At 49.4% G+C, this 22372-nt stretch overlaps 1 protein-coding gene across 3 annotated transcripts in view; it reads left to right on the forward strand.

Annotated features, from left to right (window-relative positions):
• Positions 1–22372, forward strand: part of GPAA1 (glycosylphosphatidylinositol anchor attachment 1) — a 356377-nt gene that overhangs the window by 150211 nt on the left and 183794 nt on the right. For all 3 annotated transcript variants that reach the window (XM_069621807.1, XM_069621808.1, XM_069621809.1), the window contains 4 exons: positions 8904–9051; positions 12149–12250; positions 18514–18710; positions 20415–20611. In XM_069621807.1, coding sequence (XP_069477908.1) covers positions 8904–9051; positions 12149–12250; positions 18514–18710; positions 20415–20611 — 644 coding nt within the window. The remainder of the gene's footprint in view (positions 1–8903; positions 9052–12148; positions 12251–18513; positions 18711–20414; positions 20612–22372) is intronic.

Here is a 22372-nt window from a genome sequence, read left to right on the forward strand (position 1 = left end):
TGTCTCTTATCTAACATCTCGCCCAGAAGCCCCTCCCAATCTTCATCCCACTTGGTTAGCTGGGACCGCAGCGTTCTCAGTTCTTCTCGGAGCCTGTTTTTGATTAGCCCCCTTTCTCTCTTTTTGCGAGACCCCTCGGTAATAAGTAGCTCCTTGAAAGTGGCTTTAGCTGCCTCCCAGACCCTTGCCATGGCCGTCTCCCCATTCTCGTTGGTTTCAAAATACACCTGTATCTCCTTCCCCAAGAAGTCCCTGAAAACAGTACCTCAGCAAGGTGTCATTGCACGTCCATCTCAAACCTCGGTGGGGTTCAGGGAGCTGCCAGGTCGCCCTCATCAGCGTGTGATCTGACCATGTAATCACCTCCATCCTGGGTGCCCTTACTTACCCCTCCCGTTCTGTCGGGGTCACGAGGAGGTCTATCCTCATGTATGTCTGATGTGGTGGTGAGAAAAACGTGTAGCCCCCCCGGGCTCGGTCGCAAACTCTGCCAGACATCCTCCCAATAGTGATCTCGTAGTAGGTCCCGAAATGCTAGGTTGTCCTTGGTCGCCGTTTAAGTGCCCACTCCCTTTGCTGACACCAGTCCAGCGCAGGATCTGTCACCAGGTTAAAGTCCCCACCCAGAATCGTTGCACCTTCCGCCCAGCCATCCATCATCTTAAATACCTGGCTTAAAAACCCCAACTGGCCCACATTAGGTGCATACAGGGTGGCAAGCGTAATCTGTGTCCTCTCATGAGTTCCTTTTACACCCAGGAATCGTCCCCCGAAACCCCTCTTAACCTGTATCCCCGATAGTCGCTTCCTACACCTGCGGAGCCGGTCGGGCATGGTGTCGGGTGTTGAGACGCACAATTTGTTCTCCTTTCTCTCCAAGGCAGGGGACGGAGCTCAGCACTCGGGCAGTCCTCTTGCCTGCGCCCCCTGTTGGCCTCTGACTTGATTATTTTTAATCAAGTACAAATATTTTCATAATTTTAAAACCCACCGACCGTTGGGTGCTGGACGCGCTGGCCACGGACCCACTCTGGAATTCCAAAGAAAGTGTCCCCGTCTACCACCTGTGGCCAGGAAGGAAAACCACGTGCCACAGCTACTTCTGGAGGTACGAGCAATGCTGAAAAAGGGCGTGATAGAACTCGCCCCAAAGAGGCTCCGGAGTGTACTCGCTGTACTTCCTCGTCCGAAAGAAGACCGGCGGTTGGTGTTAGGCAAAAACCTGTCTGTGCAGTTCCCTTAGGACCACTGCAAAAAGTTTAAGTCTACAGGAGTTAGCAGTAAACCCAATTGGTAGCAGTCTGCACCACCCAGATTCACCTGGTAGCTGTGGCTGAGCAGTCGGACTTCTCTCAAGAAGAGTTATGCAGTATATAGAGTATACACAATAGGGCTAAAAATACAGTAGCACAAGCAAACACTGACCAGAGCTTTGGTATAGAAGTATATAATTATTTATTTAAAAACACACTTGTAGAAATACACTGGCACTAATATGTCAAGCAAGTTCAAACACAGTCACTATAAATATATACACCTCCCTAATTAATTATTTGACAAGTCTAGGTTAAGACACCACTTATTTAGCAAAACAGAGGTGAGCGTGTAACCGTAGATGGCACTCCAATAATTTGTTTAAAAAGGGAGAGAAAAGGCAGAATAGGAAAAACACACAGTACCAACACTTTTAAGAAACCACAGAAAGTCAAGAAAGGCAGGGTCTACTGTAGAGCAAAAAGTTCATAGGCCAGGCCCACTCTTGGAGAGAGCAAGGCGGAATGTTCCCAAGATCACACAGTGGAAATGCACTCAGTCTTTGCAGAAAAGTCAAAAGAGGTTGGATCAACATTAGAAAGGTAATGTTAACAGGTCCGAGGTCACCCCAGGATAGAGAGTCAAGGATTTACGGGACACCTTGGACAGTCTGTTGCAAGGGAGACCAGGCGGGACACAGTACCTGAAATGGTGAGAAAGCTCCAGCGGGGGCAGTTGTTCCTGGCAGCGGGTGCAAGTCAGCACTTCGTCCAGGGGAAGAGATGATCTCGGCGTGGAGGAAAGCTGGAGGTTGTTGCACTGCCAGGGAAGAAACCAGCCGCAGAGTTTCCCGGTTAAAAGGTACTACCCTTTTATTCGCGGTAGTGGTGAAGCGTGGCTATCCGGCTGCCGGGGTGCTTGGCACGGGCGATTCGACCTCGAGACAATCAGGGAAGGCGAAAAAGGCGAACTGGTTGGTCCCACCAGCTCAAAGGGAAGAAGACTCTCCTGGAAGAAGATCTCCTCTGTCGTCGGGGAAAGTGGTGAGTTTCGTACAGCAAGGCTCCACCGGTGGTGTTGTCGTTGTAGATGGCTCAGCTTCTCCCCTCTTCGGATTCTTTAGGTCCTGTGGCGACTTCTGAAGTTTAAGTCCTCAAAGTCCTGCTTTTATGCAGCAAAACCCCCATTCATCAGCATAGCTGTCACTCAAACATGCTAAGTGGTGAGCCGGGCGGCTCACCACTGGGCCAATCACAGAAGAGTGTGACTTGAGTTGCCAAGGCAACTCAGTCCAGTGTGCACCCAGACAGAGTGGCACCATTTGGAGGGCTTTTGTGGAGAAGCCCGCCAAAAAGTGGAACAAAGGGCTCGACTTGGGTTAGAGTTTCAGAGGCGAACACAAACGCCATTTTAAAACCGAGTCCTGGCAAAAAGACCCAACCGGGGAATAAATATTAAATAAATAACCTGGCGGTGTCTTTAACATTGCACCAAAAAGTGGTAATGAATGGGAAAATCCCATAGGAAATTTTCCGGTGGAATATTTCGCGTGGTATCCACTGCCACCAGCCAGAAACTCGACAAGGGGGGACTGGACAGTGCCCCCTTGAAAAACAGACCCAGGGGCAATCGAATTACCCCTACCAGTACTTCCATAATATGATGGTTTGTACTGGTTCTGTTCACAATTTGAGACTAGTAAAGCCAATGGTGACTTTACATGCCCTGGGAGACAGTAGTAAGTCCCAGGGTATGGAGTCTATGTTTGGGGGTTACTATGACACCCCTGTGTTGCTGCACTGAGGGTGCTGTGTAACACACATACCAAAAACACATGAAGCCCTATGGAGTAAACAACCCCATAGCCCATAAAACACATTACAAAGTCAAAGGACATTCTTAAATCATGTCTAAGAGTGGGAGAAAAAGAGTCTCACTCTTAGCAGGAGAAAAAAATAAACCCCAAAAATCCAGCAAAGCTGCTGGGGGACTCACTAGGTTTGGGAAATTAGCCTTTACAGAGAATTCTCCCTAACAGTTGGCGACCTATGCTGGACCTTCGTCGTCTAAACAAATACATCAAGTCCCAGAAATTCCAGATGGTCACCCTTCAACACGTCCTGGGACAGCTAGAGGAAGGCTGGACTTGGAGGAGGCCTACTTCCACATCCCCATACTCAAAGGACATCGAAAGTTCCTACGATTCGTGGTCCAAGGACAACACTTATCAGTTCAAGGCCCTTCCCTTCGGATTGAAGTCTGCGCCCAGGGTCTTCACCAAGTGCCTGGCACCGGTGGTGGCTCGGCTGCGCCTGTAGGGGATCCACGTTTACCCCTACCTGGACGACTGGCTCATCCGTGCAAAGTCAATGGTACTCGTCGTCAATCACGCAGCGAAGACCGTCCAACTGCTCACGGATCTGGGATTCTTGATCAACTTCACGAAATCCCACTTGGTACCATTGCAAGATGCCCTGTTCCTTGGAGCCAGACTCGACACAGTGGCGCGATTGGCTTCGCTGTCGGAGGAAAGGACGAAGGCCATCCTGGGCAAGGTACAACGGCTGTTGACCATGGAAATAGCCAGGGTGAGGTCCATCAAGTCCCTACTCGGCATGATGTCATCCTGCATCTACCTCATGCGCCTTTGCAGGTTGCGGATGCGGCCACTGCAGGAGTTCCTCGACGCCCGTTGGATGCAAGCAGCAGGCAGTTTCGAAGACAAGATCTCCCTCAACGAGACGTTCCGCCAAGCAATCCGGTGGAGGGGCAACCGCGCGCATCTAGCGGCAGGTATGGACTTCCAGACCCCGACACATCAGGAGACGGTGATGACGGACGCCTCCCTGGAAGGATGGGGAGCGCACACCAGAGATCTCCACGCAAGAGTCCTTTGGCTCCCGGAGGAGGGGTGACTACACATCAACGTCCTGGAGCTCCGAGCCGTGTTCTGTGCCCTGAGGTCGTTCCTCCCGTCCCTCAAGGGCAAGGTGGTGAGGGTCTTCACCGACAACACCACCACGATGTTTTACATCCGGAAGCAAGGGGGCACCAGACCACCAGCCCTTTCCAAGGAAGCGCAGGATCTGTGGCACTGGGCTGTGGCCCAGGGGATGTTCCTGGTACCCTTCCACCTGACAGGAGTAAATAACACCATCGCCGACTCTCTCAGCAGGGAGCTGCGCTCGTGCCTCGAGTGGGAACTCTGGCAGGATCAAGTGGATATGCTTCTTTCAACGATGGGGCAATCCCCAGATGGATCTGTTCGCGACGGCGACGAACACAAAGTGCTGGCGATTCGCCAGCAGGTTTCCCCAGCCGGCGAGCATGGGCGATGCCTTCTCATTCCCCTGGGACGGCCTGTTCCTGTATGCGTTCCCTCCGTTGCCATTGCTGCTGCGACACATCAGTCAACTCAGACGGTCCCGGTGCAGGATGATCCTCGTCGCACCGGCGTGGCCGAGGCAGATCTGATTCCCGGACCTTCTGGACATGTCCGTGTTCCCCCCGGTCAAAATACCAACGGACGCGGATCTTCTCGCCAGGGAAGGAGGTGCCATCCTCCACCCTGAACCAGAATCACTGAACCTGCAGGCCTGGCTCCTGCAGCACTAAAGTTCAGAGGGTACGATATCCCGCACAAATGGAAAAGGTTCTCTGTCTGGTGCCGCGCACAGAAGATTAACCCTCTGCGGATTACGGCCCCTCAAGTGCTGCCGTACTTGCTATCGCTGGCCAAAGCGGGGCTGGCGCATGCCTCCATCAAGATCCATCTGGTGGCTATCTCCCGCTACACCAGAACTCCGGGGCGGTCATCTCTGTGGTCTCATCGCCTGGTGAAGAAGTTCATGAAAGGACTGTTCCGCTCGTTCCCGCTGGCGAGGGCTCTGGCCGCGGCGTGGGAGCTCAACGTGGTGCTGACCAGGCTCATGGGGCCGCCATTCGAGCCTCTGCTTTTGGCACAGTTGAAGTTCCTGTCATAGAAGACAGCGTTTCTTGTGGCCATCACCTCCGCACGACGAGTGGGAGAGATCCAGGCCGTCTCCTGTAAACCTCCATATCTGACATTCCACGAGACAAGGGTAGTGCTGAGGACACACCCCTCTTTCATGCCCAAGGTGCCATCGGACTTCCATCTCAACGAGCCCTTGGTGTTACCTGTTTTCTTCCCATCGCCTTCATCGCCGGCTGAGAGGACTTTGCACTCGCTGGATGTGGCTAGAGCGCTGAAGTTCTACGTAGACCGCACAAAGTCTTCGGAAGACATCACAGCTGTTTGTGAATTTTGGACCTGTGAACTTGAACCAGGGGAAGGCCCTCTCGAAGGCTTCCATTTCCAGATGGCTCTCCGGCTGCATCATGCACTGTCACCGGTTGCACTGTCGCTGCTACCACGGCATTCCTGTCTGGTGTGCCCCTGCTGGACATCTGCAGACGCACACCTTCACGAGATTCTACTGCGTCGACCGGGATTCCAGGGAGGAGTCCAGAGTCAGCCAGTCAGTGCTGCGCAACCTGTTCGCCTGAAGGTGAGCCTGGTGAGGAGGTGAGAGATGCTTAATGTTGAGTTGTTGAAATGCTTAATGTTGAGCCTTGCCACCTCCCATGGTTGTGCATGTGTGTACTGCTATGTATTCTTGTATTCATGAGCATGTGAATCCATGCCAGACCCCATGCTGGAGAAGGAACAAGTTACTTACCTGTAACTGTTGTTCTCCAGCATGGGTCTGGCATGGATTCACATGCAAACCCTCCCTCTGACCCCTCTGTGGCTCTTCTCTTGGTCCTACTGCCACTTTACGTGCTACCAAATCTGAAGATGGCTGCCAGAGGAGGGGCTTAGGTAGAGGGCAGTCATTGGCTGGGGGCAGTATAACCCAGACCAGTGATTGGTTATTGGTAGAAAGTTCAGAAACAAAACTTAAACTGTTTTTTTCTTTACCAAGGATTCCCAGCCTGACGTCAGGGAATATTCATGAGCATTTTAACCATGCCAGACCCCATGCTGGAGAATAACAGTTACAGGTAAGTAACTTGTTCCACATTGGTGTCTGCGGCATGGCTGGAAAGGGCCAGGGAAAGGAGTGGGTGAGGTGGATGAAATAAGGAGAAAAATGGATGCGAGGAAGGAGAGATGGGTGAGGGAAGTGAATGAAAGATGTCCCAGGCGAGCAGGTGTGGTAGAGGTTGGAGATTGGGGTATGAGTGAAGAAAGGAGTAGTGAAGAGGAAGGGTGACTTGTACTTTGAACCGGTTCAGGTGTCTCAGGTGCTAAAAGGCGCTGTTATGCTGCAGAGTGGGTAAGTGTGGAACATGTAAAGGGTGGTTAAAATAGGTTAACGACCCGAAGTACTAGGCTTGTGTGGCTAAGATGCTATTTTACAGGTTTTATAAAATACTTAAAATATTGTATTGTAGATCTTAAAGAAATGTGTTTGTAAAATAATGTGTAAATATTTTGTCCATTGGGGGACGGGTGTGTGTTGTGTAAAGCTCTGTAAGACTGGGAGATATTGGCGATGGAATGTTTAATAGGAATGTCATTGTCAGTGTTCTCCAGAGGAATGTTTATGGATGAAGGGTGGCAGTTGGAGCAGGGAGCTATTTGAGGAGGTTGGGGGTCTTATGGGGGTCTTTTCTGTGTTTATCTTGCTTGGAATAAATACTTAACTGTGCTACAAGAAGGTGTTGGACTGCATCCTTTCATTTTATAAAGAGACAGAATAGCTTTGGTCCTAGGACGCATCCCTGTCGTACGCTCATCTTCACCCCATTACTTTATATCAAGGGGATAAAAGAGAAACCATGGCAGTGGGAGGGAAAGGGAGACCAAGGGGGGTAAAAGAGAAACTAAGGGCATACTATGGTTTCAGCGGCAGCATACTATCTGAAACTATTCGCCCATCTGCGCCCCCTCGTCATGCAGGCTAACGCAGAAATTCTAGCTAGAGCCATAGTAGGCGCAAAATTGGATTTTGCTTCCTGACAGGCATTCGTAAAGCAGAAACCAGTAGACTTCAAGTGATTCAGAATGGAGCCGTGAGGTTGGTAATGGGCCTCTTGAGACGTGATCACATTTCTGAGGCAAGAAGAGCCCTGCACTGGTTGCCAGTGGAGGCACAAATTTGTTTCCGCCTCCTCATGATCACTTTTAAGTGTACACGGGACACTATGCCAGGCTACCTGAGGGAATTGATTGTGAACAAGGCCGCTAGTAGAGTCCTCAGATCAAACAATCTCAAACTATTAGCTATCTCCAGATGCAGATCTAAGAAGACCGAAAGGGGGAACTTCTCAGTGGCAGCACCTTCGGCGTGGAACGGTCTCCTGCTCGACCTTAGGCTCGAGTACCAAACTTGAGGAAAGCTGAAAACATGGCTATTTGCATAATTTAGAGATTCCCCCCTGCCCCACCGGCCTCTGTGTGATTGCCTCTAGTTCTCTGGTTTACGTTTTTTGTCGGCACCCTCATGCCTCTGGGTCCATTGTTGCGCTATATAAATTTAATTAAAGTAAAGTACTTTAGTGGTGCTCCCATCAAGATTCCACCTGACCACAGCCTCATTCTTGTTGTAGAGCATTTGGATAACCCTTAGAAGTGCTGTTGCAATGTCATTTATATTACTAAAACTAGTAGTAGGCATCTTTGCATGTTTATTATGAGACTATGATTGAACTTATTGAAAACAGGTGAAAATATAGGAGCTTGGTATAATATACCTTACAATTTGAGGAAGTGTTGCTTTTGTTTAAAAGAAATTGAAACTTCCAGGCATTTTCCTAACACAGTGAACTTTTAAAAAGATAATTATATCAAGGGTTATTGTAAATTTGTTAAGGAGATTGAAAAATCCTATTAGATCAATTCCGGGCACAGATTCTCTCAGGGAGTCCGTTAATAGCTTAATAGCACGAAATCAGTTTTGTGCAGTTCATGAAGCGTTTGGACTCTGGCCACAGTGGGGAACCAGCCCCTGAACTTACAGTTGCAACCTTTGAACAAACTCCCATGTTCTGGGAATGTACCACAATGTATCAGTAACGGAGACTGCTTCAGTTATTTGCCGTTTATATTCTTGAGGAGAATCACCTACTTTAGAATTGGCCCATATATCTGCCCCTAAGGAGGGCTTGGGTTTTCCAACTCAGTTTGAATAACATACGTCTTGCCTTGAAAAGGACCCGTGGTTTTGGGTCGAAACACATGTCGGCAGTCTTGTTTTTGCATCAACTCATAAAATCTGTTTCAACAGCGTTTTTTTGACTGAAGAATCTATTGCTTTGGACTCTTTGTTTCACTGTATTTGTTGTCCAGTTACACATTCAATTTGAATAGGACATTTACCATTCGCTTAGGGCTGCGCAATCATTTAGAGGTGACATTTTTCAGGTGTTTGTATCTATTAGCAGTTTTTGAGGTGACTGCTGGTCCCTCTTTCGTGCAGCAACTCAATCTTATTTGGTTTGTAAGGGTCGCATTGACTCTAGTTTGTCTTTTCGAATTTAGTTCTAACCCAGCGCCTCACCACACTGGCACACCTCAATTTTGTTTTTCAATATCATAATTTGCAAATACTTCTTGGGCATGAGACTATTGAGTTATCTCTCGGTGCCACTAATGTTCTTTGTGTCTTGTCTCCTCGCTACAGCTTGTGAAAGGAACCAATGTCTATGGAATTCTGCGAGCTCCGCGAGCAGCTAGCACAGAGTCTCTGGTGCTGAGTGTTCCAATCAGCGAGGGATCTCGCAATAACCAAGCGCTGGGCCTGCTTCTTGCCCTAGCTTCCTACTTTCGAGGTAATCGAGCACACTAGATATATTATCTAGACTTGCAGCTTATAGAGAACCTTACACAAATCGTTTATATTGTGCTCTTCAACCTCCCACATGCACTATACTCAAAGGAACATGAACCCCCAACTACCTCCTTGCGAGTATAGTTTGTGTTGGCTGGAACCCAATGGTGAGATGTCGGGTCCTACCCCTTTGCGGATGCAGAACATGACCAATGTGCCTTATACTGAGCCTATCGTTGCAGGACAGATATCGCCTCCCTTCATCCTGCAACCTCACCACAGGGCTCAAGGCTTTGCCTCTTAGCCAATATGCAACCAAAGGTTGTCATGTCAGTTACTGCTACGGCACCAAGAGACTTTACTTTGCAGTCTGAGCTTTACACAATAAACATGTAGATCTATTACCCGGGGACATATTTCATACAGAGTCAGACCTTTTACAGCAGAGCAATCCCAGAATTCTGCAGATGTTACACAATCCCACCATAGACAGCAGAGCTACGCCCAGTTTACACACATTCTGCCTATGTTACTCAAGGGTTGGGGGTTTGTTCCTTAGATGTAGATATAACGTCAGGTTATACAAGTCTTGCAGTTATAAAATATTTGCAGGTTCTACAAAGAAGTGTGTCACCAAAGTGGGTATCTGCTGTGAATGGCCCAAGAAAGAGAGGCCAGATGCCTTATACATGATGAATCGCGCCGACAACAGCATGTCACCCCTGACTCTCTTTAGCACTGAAGGACAATCACATGATGGAGCAGACACTATTGTCTTCTTTATTGAACCATTGGTTTTGCTCCTAAGAAAAGGTGGAATTTAGATGAGACGTGCTGGGTCAGGAGCAATTTGGCTTTATTGCTGTTGCACAGCAAGGCTCTGTCTGAGAAGGGAGCAAGTGCAGTACAGAGGATTAAATCCAGGAAGCTGCTGTCGGCTCCAGATTCCTCCAGTAAGAGGCTTAGGAAAAGGGATGCCCGCCCCTTCCAATGTCTCACTGCTCTTCTTGACCCTTTTATAATCGTGATCAGCTCTACAGAGGGAATGCTCTTAGGGAAGTATTTTCAACAGCCCTCGGGTGAAGGAAGATAAGAAACCTATACTTAGTGGGAGAACTGGGTGTCCACTTAGTTGGATCAATGGTTTTCCAATGGGTATTTATTTAATGAAATGCATTGCATTAAATAAAAATACATTGTTAAATAAGTAATTTTAAATATATTATGCCTGCTTAATGTAATTGTCTTCCAACGCTAATATTGACGCAACCCCATTGTCCAATCACTCAACATGCCCTAACCTGTACATGCATGTCTAGGGCACACAACAGCTTCTATATACGTTTGCCCTTCTAGTATTCTGCCTCCTCACAAATGGGATCCCTGCACCTATAAGGATTCAATTGGGGCTGTGATTTTCCAGTGGAATCCAGTGGCTGGTATGTTTCCACATCCGGTGGGACAAGAAATGCAGATCACAACCTAAGACTCCATATCTTCACTGTTGGTGCCTACCAACATAGTATAAGGATAATGTATAGACTCCACCTCACACGAAACGTAGTGGACTAGGTTCATAGAAACGAAGGAGGAAATGGTAAAACAATATAGGAAACTGGCCAAAGTGCCAGCAGGCAGAGAACATTGGATTCATAATACTGGCCAGTACATCCCATAGAGTAATTGGCAACAATGTAATCACAACCGTTTACATAGATCTCATTATATCCTGTTGGCAACCATGAACTGCAGTGATTTATTATTCTAATTTGTATTTAAAACAACCACTACTAGCTAAAATTCTATTTTCTGTGTGAGAAAGTCTGGGGCCCCACGGTGGGACCAGGGAAAATGTCTCAGTCCAGCAAAGTACTTTTTATAGTCCCTTTTTAGGCGTTTCCAAAAGTGACTCCCATAGGAATGAGACAAATCCCATAGGCTTGCTGCCGTTATTCGGACATGTTGGATAAGTTTTGCCTTTACCCCTCGGTGCAGCCGGATAGGTAACCAGCTAGGAAGGAAGGGAACCCAAGTGACAACCACCCCCAGACTCCTGCTGCACCCCCCCCACCCCAAAGATGATTTACTGGCCAGGGTAGAAAACTTAGCAGACAAAGAAAAGCTGATTGCAGAGGTATACAGTCTTTATAACGAAAATTAGATGTAGACATGCACATATAACAAAACTTTTATAACAGACAATATAACGAGAATGTGTGTGGGGTGGGGTAAAGGGCTAAATCTAGTAGGGAAAGGTTGTGGTGGGAAACGGGGGGGGTTTGGTGAACCCGTCCCCCCAAAACAAAAATAAAAATTATTTTTTCGTTGTTAAATTTATGGTATATGTGTATTCTACATAAAAGGGATTGTTATAAAGACATGTAACCCTGCCAGAGGGAGCTCAAGGCACACTTCAGTAAATGGAGATCAACGGTAGAAGGGGTGCGGAAAGGCTTCTAATCCCCACTGTTCCCGGACCCATGTGACCTTTGAGAATGGAACCAACTACGTGAGCAAGACTCCCAGGTCCCAGGGACAGGTACTCGCAGTGAGTTTAGGTGTCGGGTTGGGGTTTGTCTAGCGGCAGTTGGGGCGGGTGGGGGGGTGTCTGGGTGGTGTAATTTGAACGCAGCACACAGGTGATGAAGGCCTTACAAATATGACTCCTGGAGAGATGACCGACCAGGCGAAGAGCAATGCAGTAGCGATGACTAAGACATGAGGCCTGCAGGACCCAGCATGTGTCCCAGGTCTGCCCAGGGTAGCAGGAAGGTACAGGCAGCCAGGAAGGAAATTGTCCCACAATGAAGGCAACGGCCTACGCCACAACACACAAAGTGATAGAATCACCCAGGGATGAAAATGGGGTGCTTAAAAAGCAGACCTGCCCTGATAGCCACATAGGCTATTTAGGGAGGCATTCCAGAAAAAGGTTTGCAGCGATAGGAGGAATTCAGTAGAATGCCCACTTGTTACAAAAAGAAGGTCTTAAATCCATGAAAGACAGGAAATCATTTAGGGGACCCACAAAGTTAGGGGGTGCAAACCCACAAAATGGAATTCTGCCTAACAAGCCCTTATTACATTTTTTATTCCAGGTCAGATTTACTGGGCCAAAGACATAATCTTCCTGGTGAACGAGCATGACCTAATTGGCATGGAGGCCTGGTTGGAAGGCTACCACGACGTCAACATAACAGGTAAAGGGCGTGTTCGTGCCATATGTCATATAAAACCAATGGTAACATAACATTCCTATCTGTAACTAAGAGCAGAGGTTAATAATAGACTGGGATAAGTAGTTTGCACAGTAGACTTGAATGTAATTGGGGTGTGGGGAAAGTAGTATTGAATGAAGATGGGCTTATGGCAGTAATCCTAGTGCTTATCGAACACTTCTAGGTGAAAAGTGCTTTATACTGGAGCCCTCACCAGGTCTACATATTGCTCTTGCCAGTGAATCCAAGTGAGGAAAAGGCTGAACTAGCAGCACTTGATAGGTGTATCTTGTCCTGTGGAAAGCTAAGCTTTGATGCCAATGATTGGTTGTGCTTTCAAAGGAATTAACACGTATCCGATTTCATGTCTTCATTAGGTCTGTTTTTTAGTTGTACCTTATGTGCAGAATGAGCCTTAATTTCGAGGGGATTGGGTCCTCCAACGTATTCCATATCTATGACATGTAATCACCACAGCTGTGCTGCTTCGGAAACTTTTTTCTGCGTCCTGCATCGATGCGCCGTCGTCGAGGACCACGTCCGACGTCATCCGATGTGATAAGTAGGACGCACGATGCCCGTAGCCTCAGTTCCGTTTTTTCCGCGAACGTGTTGCTTCGTGTATCTCGGTTAACACCTCGACTCTTTGGAGTTCTGTTCTTCTCGGTTCTTCGAACTTGTTCGTTTTTGTGAAAATCCTTCGTGTGAAGATGTCTTCCACTGCGTCTTCGACCCCGCGTCCGGGCTTCAAGAAGTGCGGGGAGTGTGGGTCCAAGATGTTGGTGACGGACTCGCACGACGCCTGCCTCTGGTGCCTCGGGGAGGCCCACGACACGGATGACTATCGACTGCCAGTCGCTCACGTCCAAAGCCTTACGCGAACGTAAGAAGAAGTTGTCGGTAGGTCGGGAGTCGAAGTCTGCGGGGCTTTCGACGGATGATTCGAGAGGTGACTCTCTGCGTCATTGTCGGAAGCCTCGTGGGTCTCCTTCTAGGAGTCGGTCTCGCCACTCCTCAGCCTCTTCGATGCATTCTCCGAAGCGCCGACACCGGTCGTCTTCCAGGTCCTCTTCGGAGGACTCTGCCCGGCACGTCGCTTACCCCACCAGCCGTGCGACGCCAGAGGAATGGGCTTCCTTCGGGAAGAAAATGCTGGCGAGTCGCAGGGTACTAAGCCGTCCGCGCCCCCGAGTGGGGTCGGTCGTGAGAGGTCGAGAGACACCGCACGAGTCACGGGAGAGGTCCCGTTCGGACAAGGAGACTCGTTCTCGACGTACCCGTTCCAGGTCCCGGTCCTCGACGCTTTCGAGACCGTGTGCACCTGTGAGGTCTTCGAGGAAGACATCGACGTCTGAGGCGTCGAGGGCGTCGACAGGCTTTCTCGATGCTCCGGCTTCAAGGAAGTCGTCGAAGCCGTCGACGCTCAGGTCGTCGAAGGACACGCTCGGGGCTCTGGCTTCGAGGGCTGTGTCGACGCCGCCAATGCTGGCGGCGCTGCATCTGAAGTTGACGCCAATTTCCTCGGCGTCGACGCCGATCCTCTCGGCGCCGATGCCTGTTCTCTCGACGCCGGCGCCGATTTGCTCGACGCCTTTCGTGTCGGAGGTACCCCGTGGCACGGGGAACCCCCTAGGAAGGCTCTGGTTAAGAGCAAGCACTCTCGGGTGCCTTCTTTTCGCCACCTGGAATATATTTCAGGGGCGGATGAGGATTCTGATGGCCTGGTTCCTAGTCAGGTTCCAGATGAAATTGTCTCGGGCCATAGTCAGTTTGACGATTTGAGGCAGTCACTGCATGATGCCAGTGGACTGGACACCTCTCCGGAGGTGGAGTTTTGTAGGCCTGAGCCTGGCTCTCATGCCGATTCCACGTACCGGCGCCTTATGGCTAGGGTTTCTGAGTACTTGGGATGGTCTGCTCCCCCAGGGGAGTTTGTGCAGGATGATCTAACGGACATCCTTGATGTTGGTCCCCCAACTGACCCGGTACTGCCGTTCCATATGGCTTTACAGAGAAGGGTGGCGGCGGATTGGACTGCTCCGGAGAGTCTCCCGGCGGTGGGCAGAGCCTTGTCGCGAAAATACCGTCCAGCCAGTAGCGACCCCTGCTACTTGACCAGGCACCCCACTCCGGAGAGTTTGGTGGTCCAGGCGGCCACGGCCCCGGCAAAGCAGGAGTCGTACCCTAACATCCCTCCTGATAGGGACGACAAACGTTTTGATGGCTGGGCGAAGAAAGTGTTTTCTTCTGGTGGTATGGCGCTTCAGGCGGCCAACTCCATTTGTGCCTTGTCTCGTTTCACACACACTCTGTGGAACTGTGTTGCGTTAGCGGCTGAACATATTCCCGAAGGGGACGAACGGGATGGTTTCCTTGCTATGGTCCAGGATGGTAAGGATGCCATGTGTGAGTCCGTTCAGTCGGGTTTGGACTTAGCTGAATGCGTCAGTAGGTCCATGGCGGCGAGCACCGTGATACGCAGGTTTGCGTGGTTGCGGAAGTCGGGGTTTGCTCCTGATGTGCAGTCCCGGCTCCTCAACATGCCCTTTGACGGTGAACACCTTTTTGGCAGCAAGGCTGACGAGAGCCTTGAGAGGTTGCAGACCTCAAAAGCTGCAGCAAAGTCGTTGGGCGCTGCAGTTCGCCAACCTCCGCCTTTTCGTCCTAGGGGACAGCAGTGGAGGGGTGGTTCCTTTCGCTATTACTCGTCCTTCAGTAAAGCGAGAGGAACTGGCAGTCAAAGAGGCCAACGCAGGGGTACCAGAGGTGGACGACAGGGTACCTGTGGTGCCAAGGCCGCTTGGGCAGTTGCCTCTTTGCCCTCAGGTAACGCCGCAGCCGCTCCCACTCAGTCATCAGGCCATGTCCCATGGTTCGCCGGTTGGGGGAAGGCTGGCGCAGCATCTTGTAGAGTGGCAAGCCATTACTTCAGATGTGTGGGTTCTGGAGATCATAACCCACGGCTACTGTCTTCCCTTTCGGCACAGGCTTCGTGACAATCCACTGGGGAACCTCTCTTTGCAGAGTCCGGATACGCTCCTTGCGCAGGAAATTCAAGCCCTGCTGGAGAAAGGCGCCATAGAACTGGTGCCTGTAGCGGAGAGGAACAAGGGATGGTATTCCCCTTATTTTTTGATTTCGAAGAAAGACGGGGGATTGAGACCCATCATGGACTTGCGCGGTTTGAACAAACTCCTCAGGAAGGACAAGTTCAAGATGGTTACTCTCTCTCAAGTCCTCCAGGCCCTTCAGCTTCAGGACCAGTTGGTGTCACTCGACCTCAAGGATGCTTACTTCCATGTGCCGATCCATCCCAAGTACAAGAAGTATCTGAGGTTCGCGGTTGGCGACTCGCACTTTCAGTTTCGGGTCCTGTCGTTCGGATTGACCTCCACCCCGAGGGTTTTCACCAAGCTCATGGTGGTGGTGGCACCGCATCTCAGGCAAGGGGGGATTCACGTCTACCCCTACCTGGACGATTGGTTGATCAGGGGGAGCTCTCCCGAGCAAGTCCTGGATCATCTGTCCGTCACCTGCCACTCCCTTAACAGGCTGGGCTTCTCCCTCAATTTAAAGAAGTCCCATTTGTCGCAAACACAGCGGCTCCAGTACATCGGAGCAGTGCTCGACACTTCCCTGGGGCAGTGTTTTCCGCCCCAGGTGAGGGCTCTTCACATTCAGCAGATGGTGCACAAGTTTCAGCATGCCCAGATGCTCCCAGCGTTCGAGTTCTTGAGGTTGCTCGGCCTCATGGCATCCTGCATTCTTCTGGTGCCAGAGGCTCGCATGCGGATGAGATCTTTGCAGTGGGCACTCAAGACGCAATGGTCGCAGTCCTCCGGCAGGATGTCGGACCCGGTTCAGGTGCCGCCCTCGGTCGCCCGGGACCTTCTGTGGTGGGCCGTCGAAGGCAACTTGATGAAGGGGGCTCCATTTTGGCTTCCCTGGCCGGAGGTGACGATCGTGACGGATGCATCCCTCACGGGATGGGGAGCTCATGCCAACGGGCTGACAGTCAGCGGTCGTTGGTCTCCGTCGTAGTCCAGACTCCATATCAATCTGTTGGAGCTGAGAGCCGTCAGGCTAGCCCTGAAGGCTTTTCTGCCGACTGTGCGAGGAAAGAATGTCCTGATCCTGACGGACAACACAGTGGCCATGCACTATCTCAACAAAAAGGGGGGGGGGCAGGGTCACTTCCTCTGTGCAGGGAGGCGATGCAGCTCGAGTTCTGGGCCATCCAGCAGGAAGTTTCGATCTCGGCAGTTCATCTGGCCGGAGATGAAAACGTGACGGCGGATGCTCTGAGCAGGCAGAGCGCAATCTCTCACAAGTGGGAGTTGGCTCAGGAGATTCTCCTGGAGATCTTCGCCCTTTGGGGGACCCCTCAAGTGGATCTCTTCGCCTCCAGTGTCAACCGGAAGTGCGAAAGGTTTTGCTCGCGGGAATTTCCTCCAAAAGGAGCCTTAGGAGACGCGTTCGTGGTGGAGTGGTCATTCCCGCTGCTGTACGCGTTTCCTCCAGTCTCCGTCATCGGGCAAGTGCTGCAGAGGTTACGGAAGTTCGGTCCATCTGCCCTCCACGTCGTCTTCCCTACCGAGACGATCTGCTCTCACGGGAGGGGGGTCAGGTTCTCCATCCAGAGGTCAGATCCCTCAACCTTCACGCTTGGCTTCTGGAAGGTTGAGGTATAAGGATTGGGACCTCCCTGAAGACGTGATGGAGGTGTTGCTTTCGGCCCGAAAGCCAGCAACAAAGTCTCTGTACCGTTGCCGTTGGCGTAAGTTCTGCGACTGGTGCAGAGTTCAGACTGTGGATCCTTTTGCATGTGACATCCCCATGGTTCTGTCCTTTTTTACTTTCTTTGGCCCACAGGGGCTTGCAAGTGGGTACCATTAAAGGTTACCTGGCGGCGCTGTCCATCTTTAAGCGCTCGTCTGAAGAGTGTTCTTACTTTAAAATCCCTTAATTTCACAGTTTCTGAAAGGGCTCACTAATGTGTTCCCTCCGTCACCTTTCCTGGTGCCCGGTTGGGATTTAAACCTTGTTCTTAAGTTTCTTATGGGTGCTCCGTTTGAGCCTTTACATTCTTGCCCTTTGAGGCTGTTAACTCTGACAACTGTGTTTTTAGTTGGGTTTACTTCCGCTCGCAGAGTGAGTGAGTTAAAGGCACTTTCAGTTAAGCCACCCTTCACTGTATTTCACAAGGACAGGGTTGTCCTTAGAGTTCGTCCTTCTTTTCTTCCGAAGGTAGTGACGGAATTTCATTTGGCCCAGAAGGTTGTTCTTCCGGCATTCTATCCTCCTCCGCATCCTGGTAAGGAAGAGGAGAGGCTCCATAGGCTTGATCCTAGGAGAGCTTTAAGCTTTTATGTTTCACGCATGTTCCATGTCAGAGTGGACAATCAACTCTTTATTGGTTACGCTGGAAAGCGTTTGGGGCAAGCTGTGACGAAACAGACTTTGTCTCGCTGGATTATTTTGGCCATCTCGGAGTGTTACCGCTTGGCGGGTAAGGACCCACCGGCTGGCTTGCGGGCCCATTCTACCAGGGGTATGGCTGCATCTACTGCCCTGCAGAGGGGTGTTCCTATTCGCAACATCTGTGATGCAGCCACCTGGGCTTCGGTACATACATTTGTACGTCACTATTCCCTCGATTCCATCCGAGGACAGGATCTGGCCTTTGGCAAGGCGGTCCTTTGCTCTGCTATTTGATTGGCAATTCTAAATTTTGATTCTAAATTCTTTCCCTCCTCCTTGCTCTGGTACTGCTTTGGGAGTCTGTCATAGATATGGAATACGTCGGAGGACCCAATCCCCTCGAAGAACAAGTTACTTTCTTACCTGGTAACGTTCTTTCGATGGGATGGTCCGACGACGTATTCCATATCGCTCCCGCCCTGCCTTCCCCGCTGCAGAATTTCTTTTGCGATTGCAGCTTACGTTCCGCAAGGCTTTGTGTCTGACTGGCAGTTGACTAATGTCACACGTTCTGGGGGAAAAAACTACAACTGAGGCTACGGGCGTCGTGTGTCCTACTTATCACATCGGATGACGTCGGACGTGGTCTTCGACGACGGCGCATCGACGTCATCGACCAGGACGCAGACGTCGAAAAAAGTTTCCGAAGCAGCACAGCTGTGGTGATTACATGTCATAGATATGGAATACGTCGTCGGACCATCCCATCGAAAGAACGTTACCAGGTAAGAAAGTAACTTGTTCTTCTTTCTGATACCTCCTAGATGTGACTTCATCTGTGATGATGGGCCGAGCTGGTGCAATTCAGGCTGCGGTCTCGCTAGAGATGAGCAGCGACGTGATCACCAGCTTTGATATTGCAGTGGAAGGGCTCAATGGGCAACTCCCAAACCTTGATTTGGTGAACCTCTTCAATGCTTTCTGTCAAAAAAACAGTCTTCTGTGCACCATCCAAGGAAAGGTGAAAACAATTATTGGCTTGTCCTTTTTACCATGTCTTATTTATTTACCTATTGTTTTTGCCATATTTTGCCAACATGCCATACATGCCATATTGCAGCAAAGCCACTTCAAACTGCAGATTTTAAAGGGTAAAATGCATGGTAATCCAAGATGGCTGGTTGGTGTCCAATAACCAATCAGTGTACAGTACAGTAAATTATTAACGTTGAACAAATATGTCATTAATGCCTGTGGGTCTTCAGATATACGCCCTTCTGGGAATGAGTTGCTAAAAAAAATAAAAGGTTCATCAAGTACAGCTTTAATGGTTTTGTCCGTTGCAAAGACTGAAGCTAAAGGGTTTCTAATGCTGCAAAAACCGATGCGTACGGGCATTGACAGTTATGTTAGAAAAAAGCAATATTAAAAAAAGAAAGGTCTTTAGGGATGTCTTGAATCTGTCAATTCTCAGGACTTTTGCCAGTTCATTCCAGTTCTTAGGTGTGATTACCGTAAATCTCTTTAATTTGAATATTGTAAGGTAGTCCTTTTATGCAGACCTATGGCTCCTGTTTGGCTGGTAGATCTTAAAGAAGGGGCTTTGAATTGGGTGCCTTATGATAGAGGTTAGGGCTGGTCAACCATGAGACTCTGAAAAAGGGATTCCATAACGAATTGGGAGCAAGCGGGGAAGAGCAGTGGAGATCAGACAAAAAGGCAGATTACAATAACCTTAATCTGCTACAGATAGAGTGCTTTCTTCTAGGACTTGCCCCCAAGACATTTCAGTTGTTCACGTTTTCCCCCCAAAAAGATGATCTTTTGTGGAAGATGACAAAATTAGGTTCTGACTAAAATAGGAAAATAGAGGGCACATGTATAACAATGTTGTGTTCTAATTCACAACTTCCTGTTCTTTCCTAAACGAATTCTGGAGTTGTATGATTCTCCTATTTTACATATATCGTAGCATATCTTTAATGTGCTACATTAGCGTGGGTCTTTACTTTCCTGCTAATGTGGCGCAACGTCTCTAAGTATGTTTAGGTTGCGAGGGGGTGTGGGAAGAAGAGTCACACAGGAAGGGGGCATGATGCAGGGAGGTCGATGTTGAGGTGAGAGTGGGGAAAGAGGGACGTTTGGGGAACACATTGGCTGGGGTGTGGAAGGGCTAGACAGAGACTGAATGGGACACACCAAAAGACTGCAAGGATGAGGGATTTCCCGCTCCTTTGAAGAGTGACCTTCCTGCTTGAAAGGAGGTACAGCGCACCAACGCAGCCAGTGAAAGACCATCATAGTGAACATCTGCACAGATAAGGCATGAAAGCACCTATAGAGATGCCCATAATATTGGGGATCCTAAAAGATTTTGCTCAGAGCGTTTAAGGCCAGATGCTTAAAAGTATAGAAATGCCAGTATGCACTCCCCATCCCCCACTCTCGCTCAATCAATTGAGCTAGCACACACACTCTGACAAACACTTACACGCCACCTTGCACACTCTCAACCCCTCACACTTCGTGCTCGCTCCCGCTCTTCCGTATTCTCACAAATACCCTCTTCTTTCCATCTCTCTTGCTCTCTTATGCACATTCACACACACACCTCCTATCTCTTCTGTTTATTTGTTCTCATTATGGTAGTTCTTCAACTCCTAAAAAAAGGAGCACATTTTGTCAGTTAATAAAACTCTTGTATCGTCACCTCTTCCTCCTGCAGCTGCAACGAAATGACTGGGATAATTTTCCTGCCTACATACATAGCCTACAGACCATGATGCTGATGGTGCTGAAGCAGGGATCGGGGAGACCCCAAGGAGACCATGGCCTTTTCCTGCGCTACCACATCGAGGCCATCACTGTGCGTGGGATAAATAGCTTCAGACAGTACAAGTATGACATGAGCACCATTGGCAAGTGAGTGAAGACCTAGCTTGGGGATTTATGATGTAATTCATTCATGCTATTTGCAGTGTGTCAACCCATATCTTGTCTTCCTGCACGTTTCCTGTTTGTATCTTCCCACTTGAACGTTGCCATGTGTCCCCCTGTGATCTTTGCTCCTAGGTGTCTCACTGTAATCAGCAGTCACCCTCCTAGGCTCCTGGTTAGAATACGGATCCCCAGGAGCCAATGCTTCCCTTTGGGGCTCACTGGGCCATGTGCATGTTGTTCCTAGCCCGAAGATCTTTGTGGGGTGCTGCCAGTCCTTGCTAGGCCCCAGTATGACGAGTCACAGGTACCAAAGTGCCTTTGGATGACTTTGCCACAGTCTCTGTAATCAATAGATTAGGGAACATCTTGTTGGGCATAGACCCCTCAGGTCTCCTTGCCTCTCTAACTGGTCACCTCACTCCCTAAACTGGTCACCTCCTCCTCAGCTCCCTGCAAGGCTTGAGCCCTCTGAAATGCCACTTCTGCCTTCCAGTCTTCTTATACTGTCTTCCTTCTAGCCTCCTTTCTCTCCTCCAGTAGTTTCTGCACAGTGGTCCTTGTGCTAATCTCCTTTCCCATCCCTCCTCTGCTCCTTACCCAACCTCCTTACTTCTCTCTCAATTTCTTCCTTGTATGTTGTTAATCGTCTTTAAACCATTCTTTCTTTCAGTCTCTTTATCTCTCTACCTCCTTTCGCTTCACTTATTCTCTCCCAACCTCCTCATTGAAGAGGCACAACAAGGCTGAAATATGTTTCGGGAGTCTCGTGCAGAAGGAATGTGACTAAGCAGTTCAGGCTGCACTGCTCCTTTTGGTTTGGGACCAAGCCTGATTTGCATATGGTATTTCCCCTTTTGTGTAACGGCTTGGCAGCAGGTGAAGTACGATGCTCTGGAGGGTTGCCCAGAGCAATGCCAGAGGCTAAGATTAATTTTAAACCTTCTAGCCATCACCTCTTTTGTGTTGTGTTTATAGTCTTTTACCCATTCCTTCCTTCAGTCTCTATTGCTCTACATCCTTATGCTTCATTTATTATCTCCCAACCTTCTCCTTCTCAGAATCTCTATGGCTTTCACCCTCCTCTACTCATTTCTTTCCTTATTTCGTCCTCCAGCTTTACTTCTCCATTTCCATGTTGCTTGTTTTTCACCTGCCATCACACGTCTTTCCTTTCTCCTCTCTTACTCTTACACTCCTTTCTTTGTCCCAGTCTCCTCTCTATCTCTCTCAATGTCTTTTCACCTCTATCTTCTCTTTCTCTCCCTCCAGGTCTTTCCACTCCCTTTGTAAATATGTATTTAAGTGGTTTATATAGCCCGACCCTTGCTGGAATGCCCTAGCTGGAACGCAATAGAGTGCGGTACATAGTAGGACGTCTATGGTTCTCTTTTATCGTAAAGTGTTCCTAAACGTGCAAGATGTTCACTTCCTTCCTGAATTTCAGGAGGGGACGGGAGCCATCCTGATGTTAGCAAGAAGGTTGCTCCGGAGCATGGGAGCATGCCGGGATAATGCTTGTTTTCTGGTCTGCTCATTCTTGATTTTGTGGTTTACAGCCAGGTGATAGAATGGCTCCTAGTGTTGCCTTGTCCTTCTGAGATGGTGATCTTGTTGCTTAAGTATGATAGCTTCTTGGACTTTAGAACGTTGTGGGTCATGCAGGCAGCCTTGTAGGCGATGCAGGTTGTGTGCAGGGGTGACCAGTGTGATTCCTTGAGAATGGGGGACACGGCCTAATTTCTT

The sequence above is a fragment of the Ambystoma mexicanum genome, chromosome 5q (assembly GCF_040938575.1).
Source record: "Ambystoma mexicanum isolate Mex_15411 chromosome 5q, UKY_AmexF1_1, whole genome shotgun sequence".
NCBI classification, from domain to species: Eukaryota; Metazoa; Chordata; class Amphibia; order Caudata; family Ambystomatidae; genus Ambystoma; species Ambystoma mexicanum.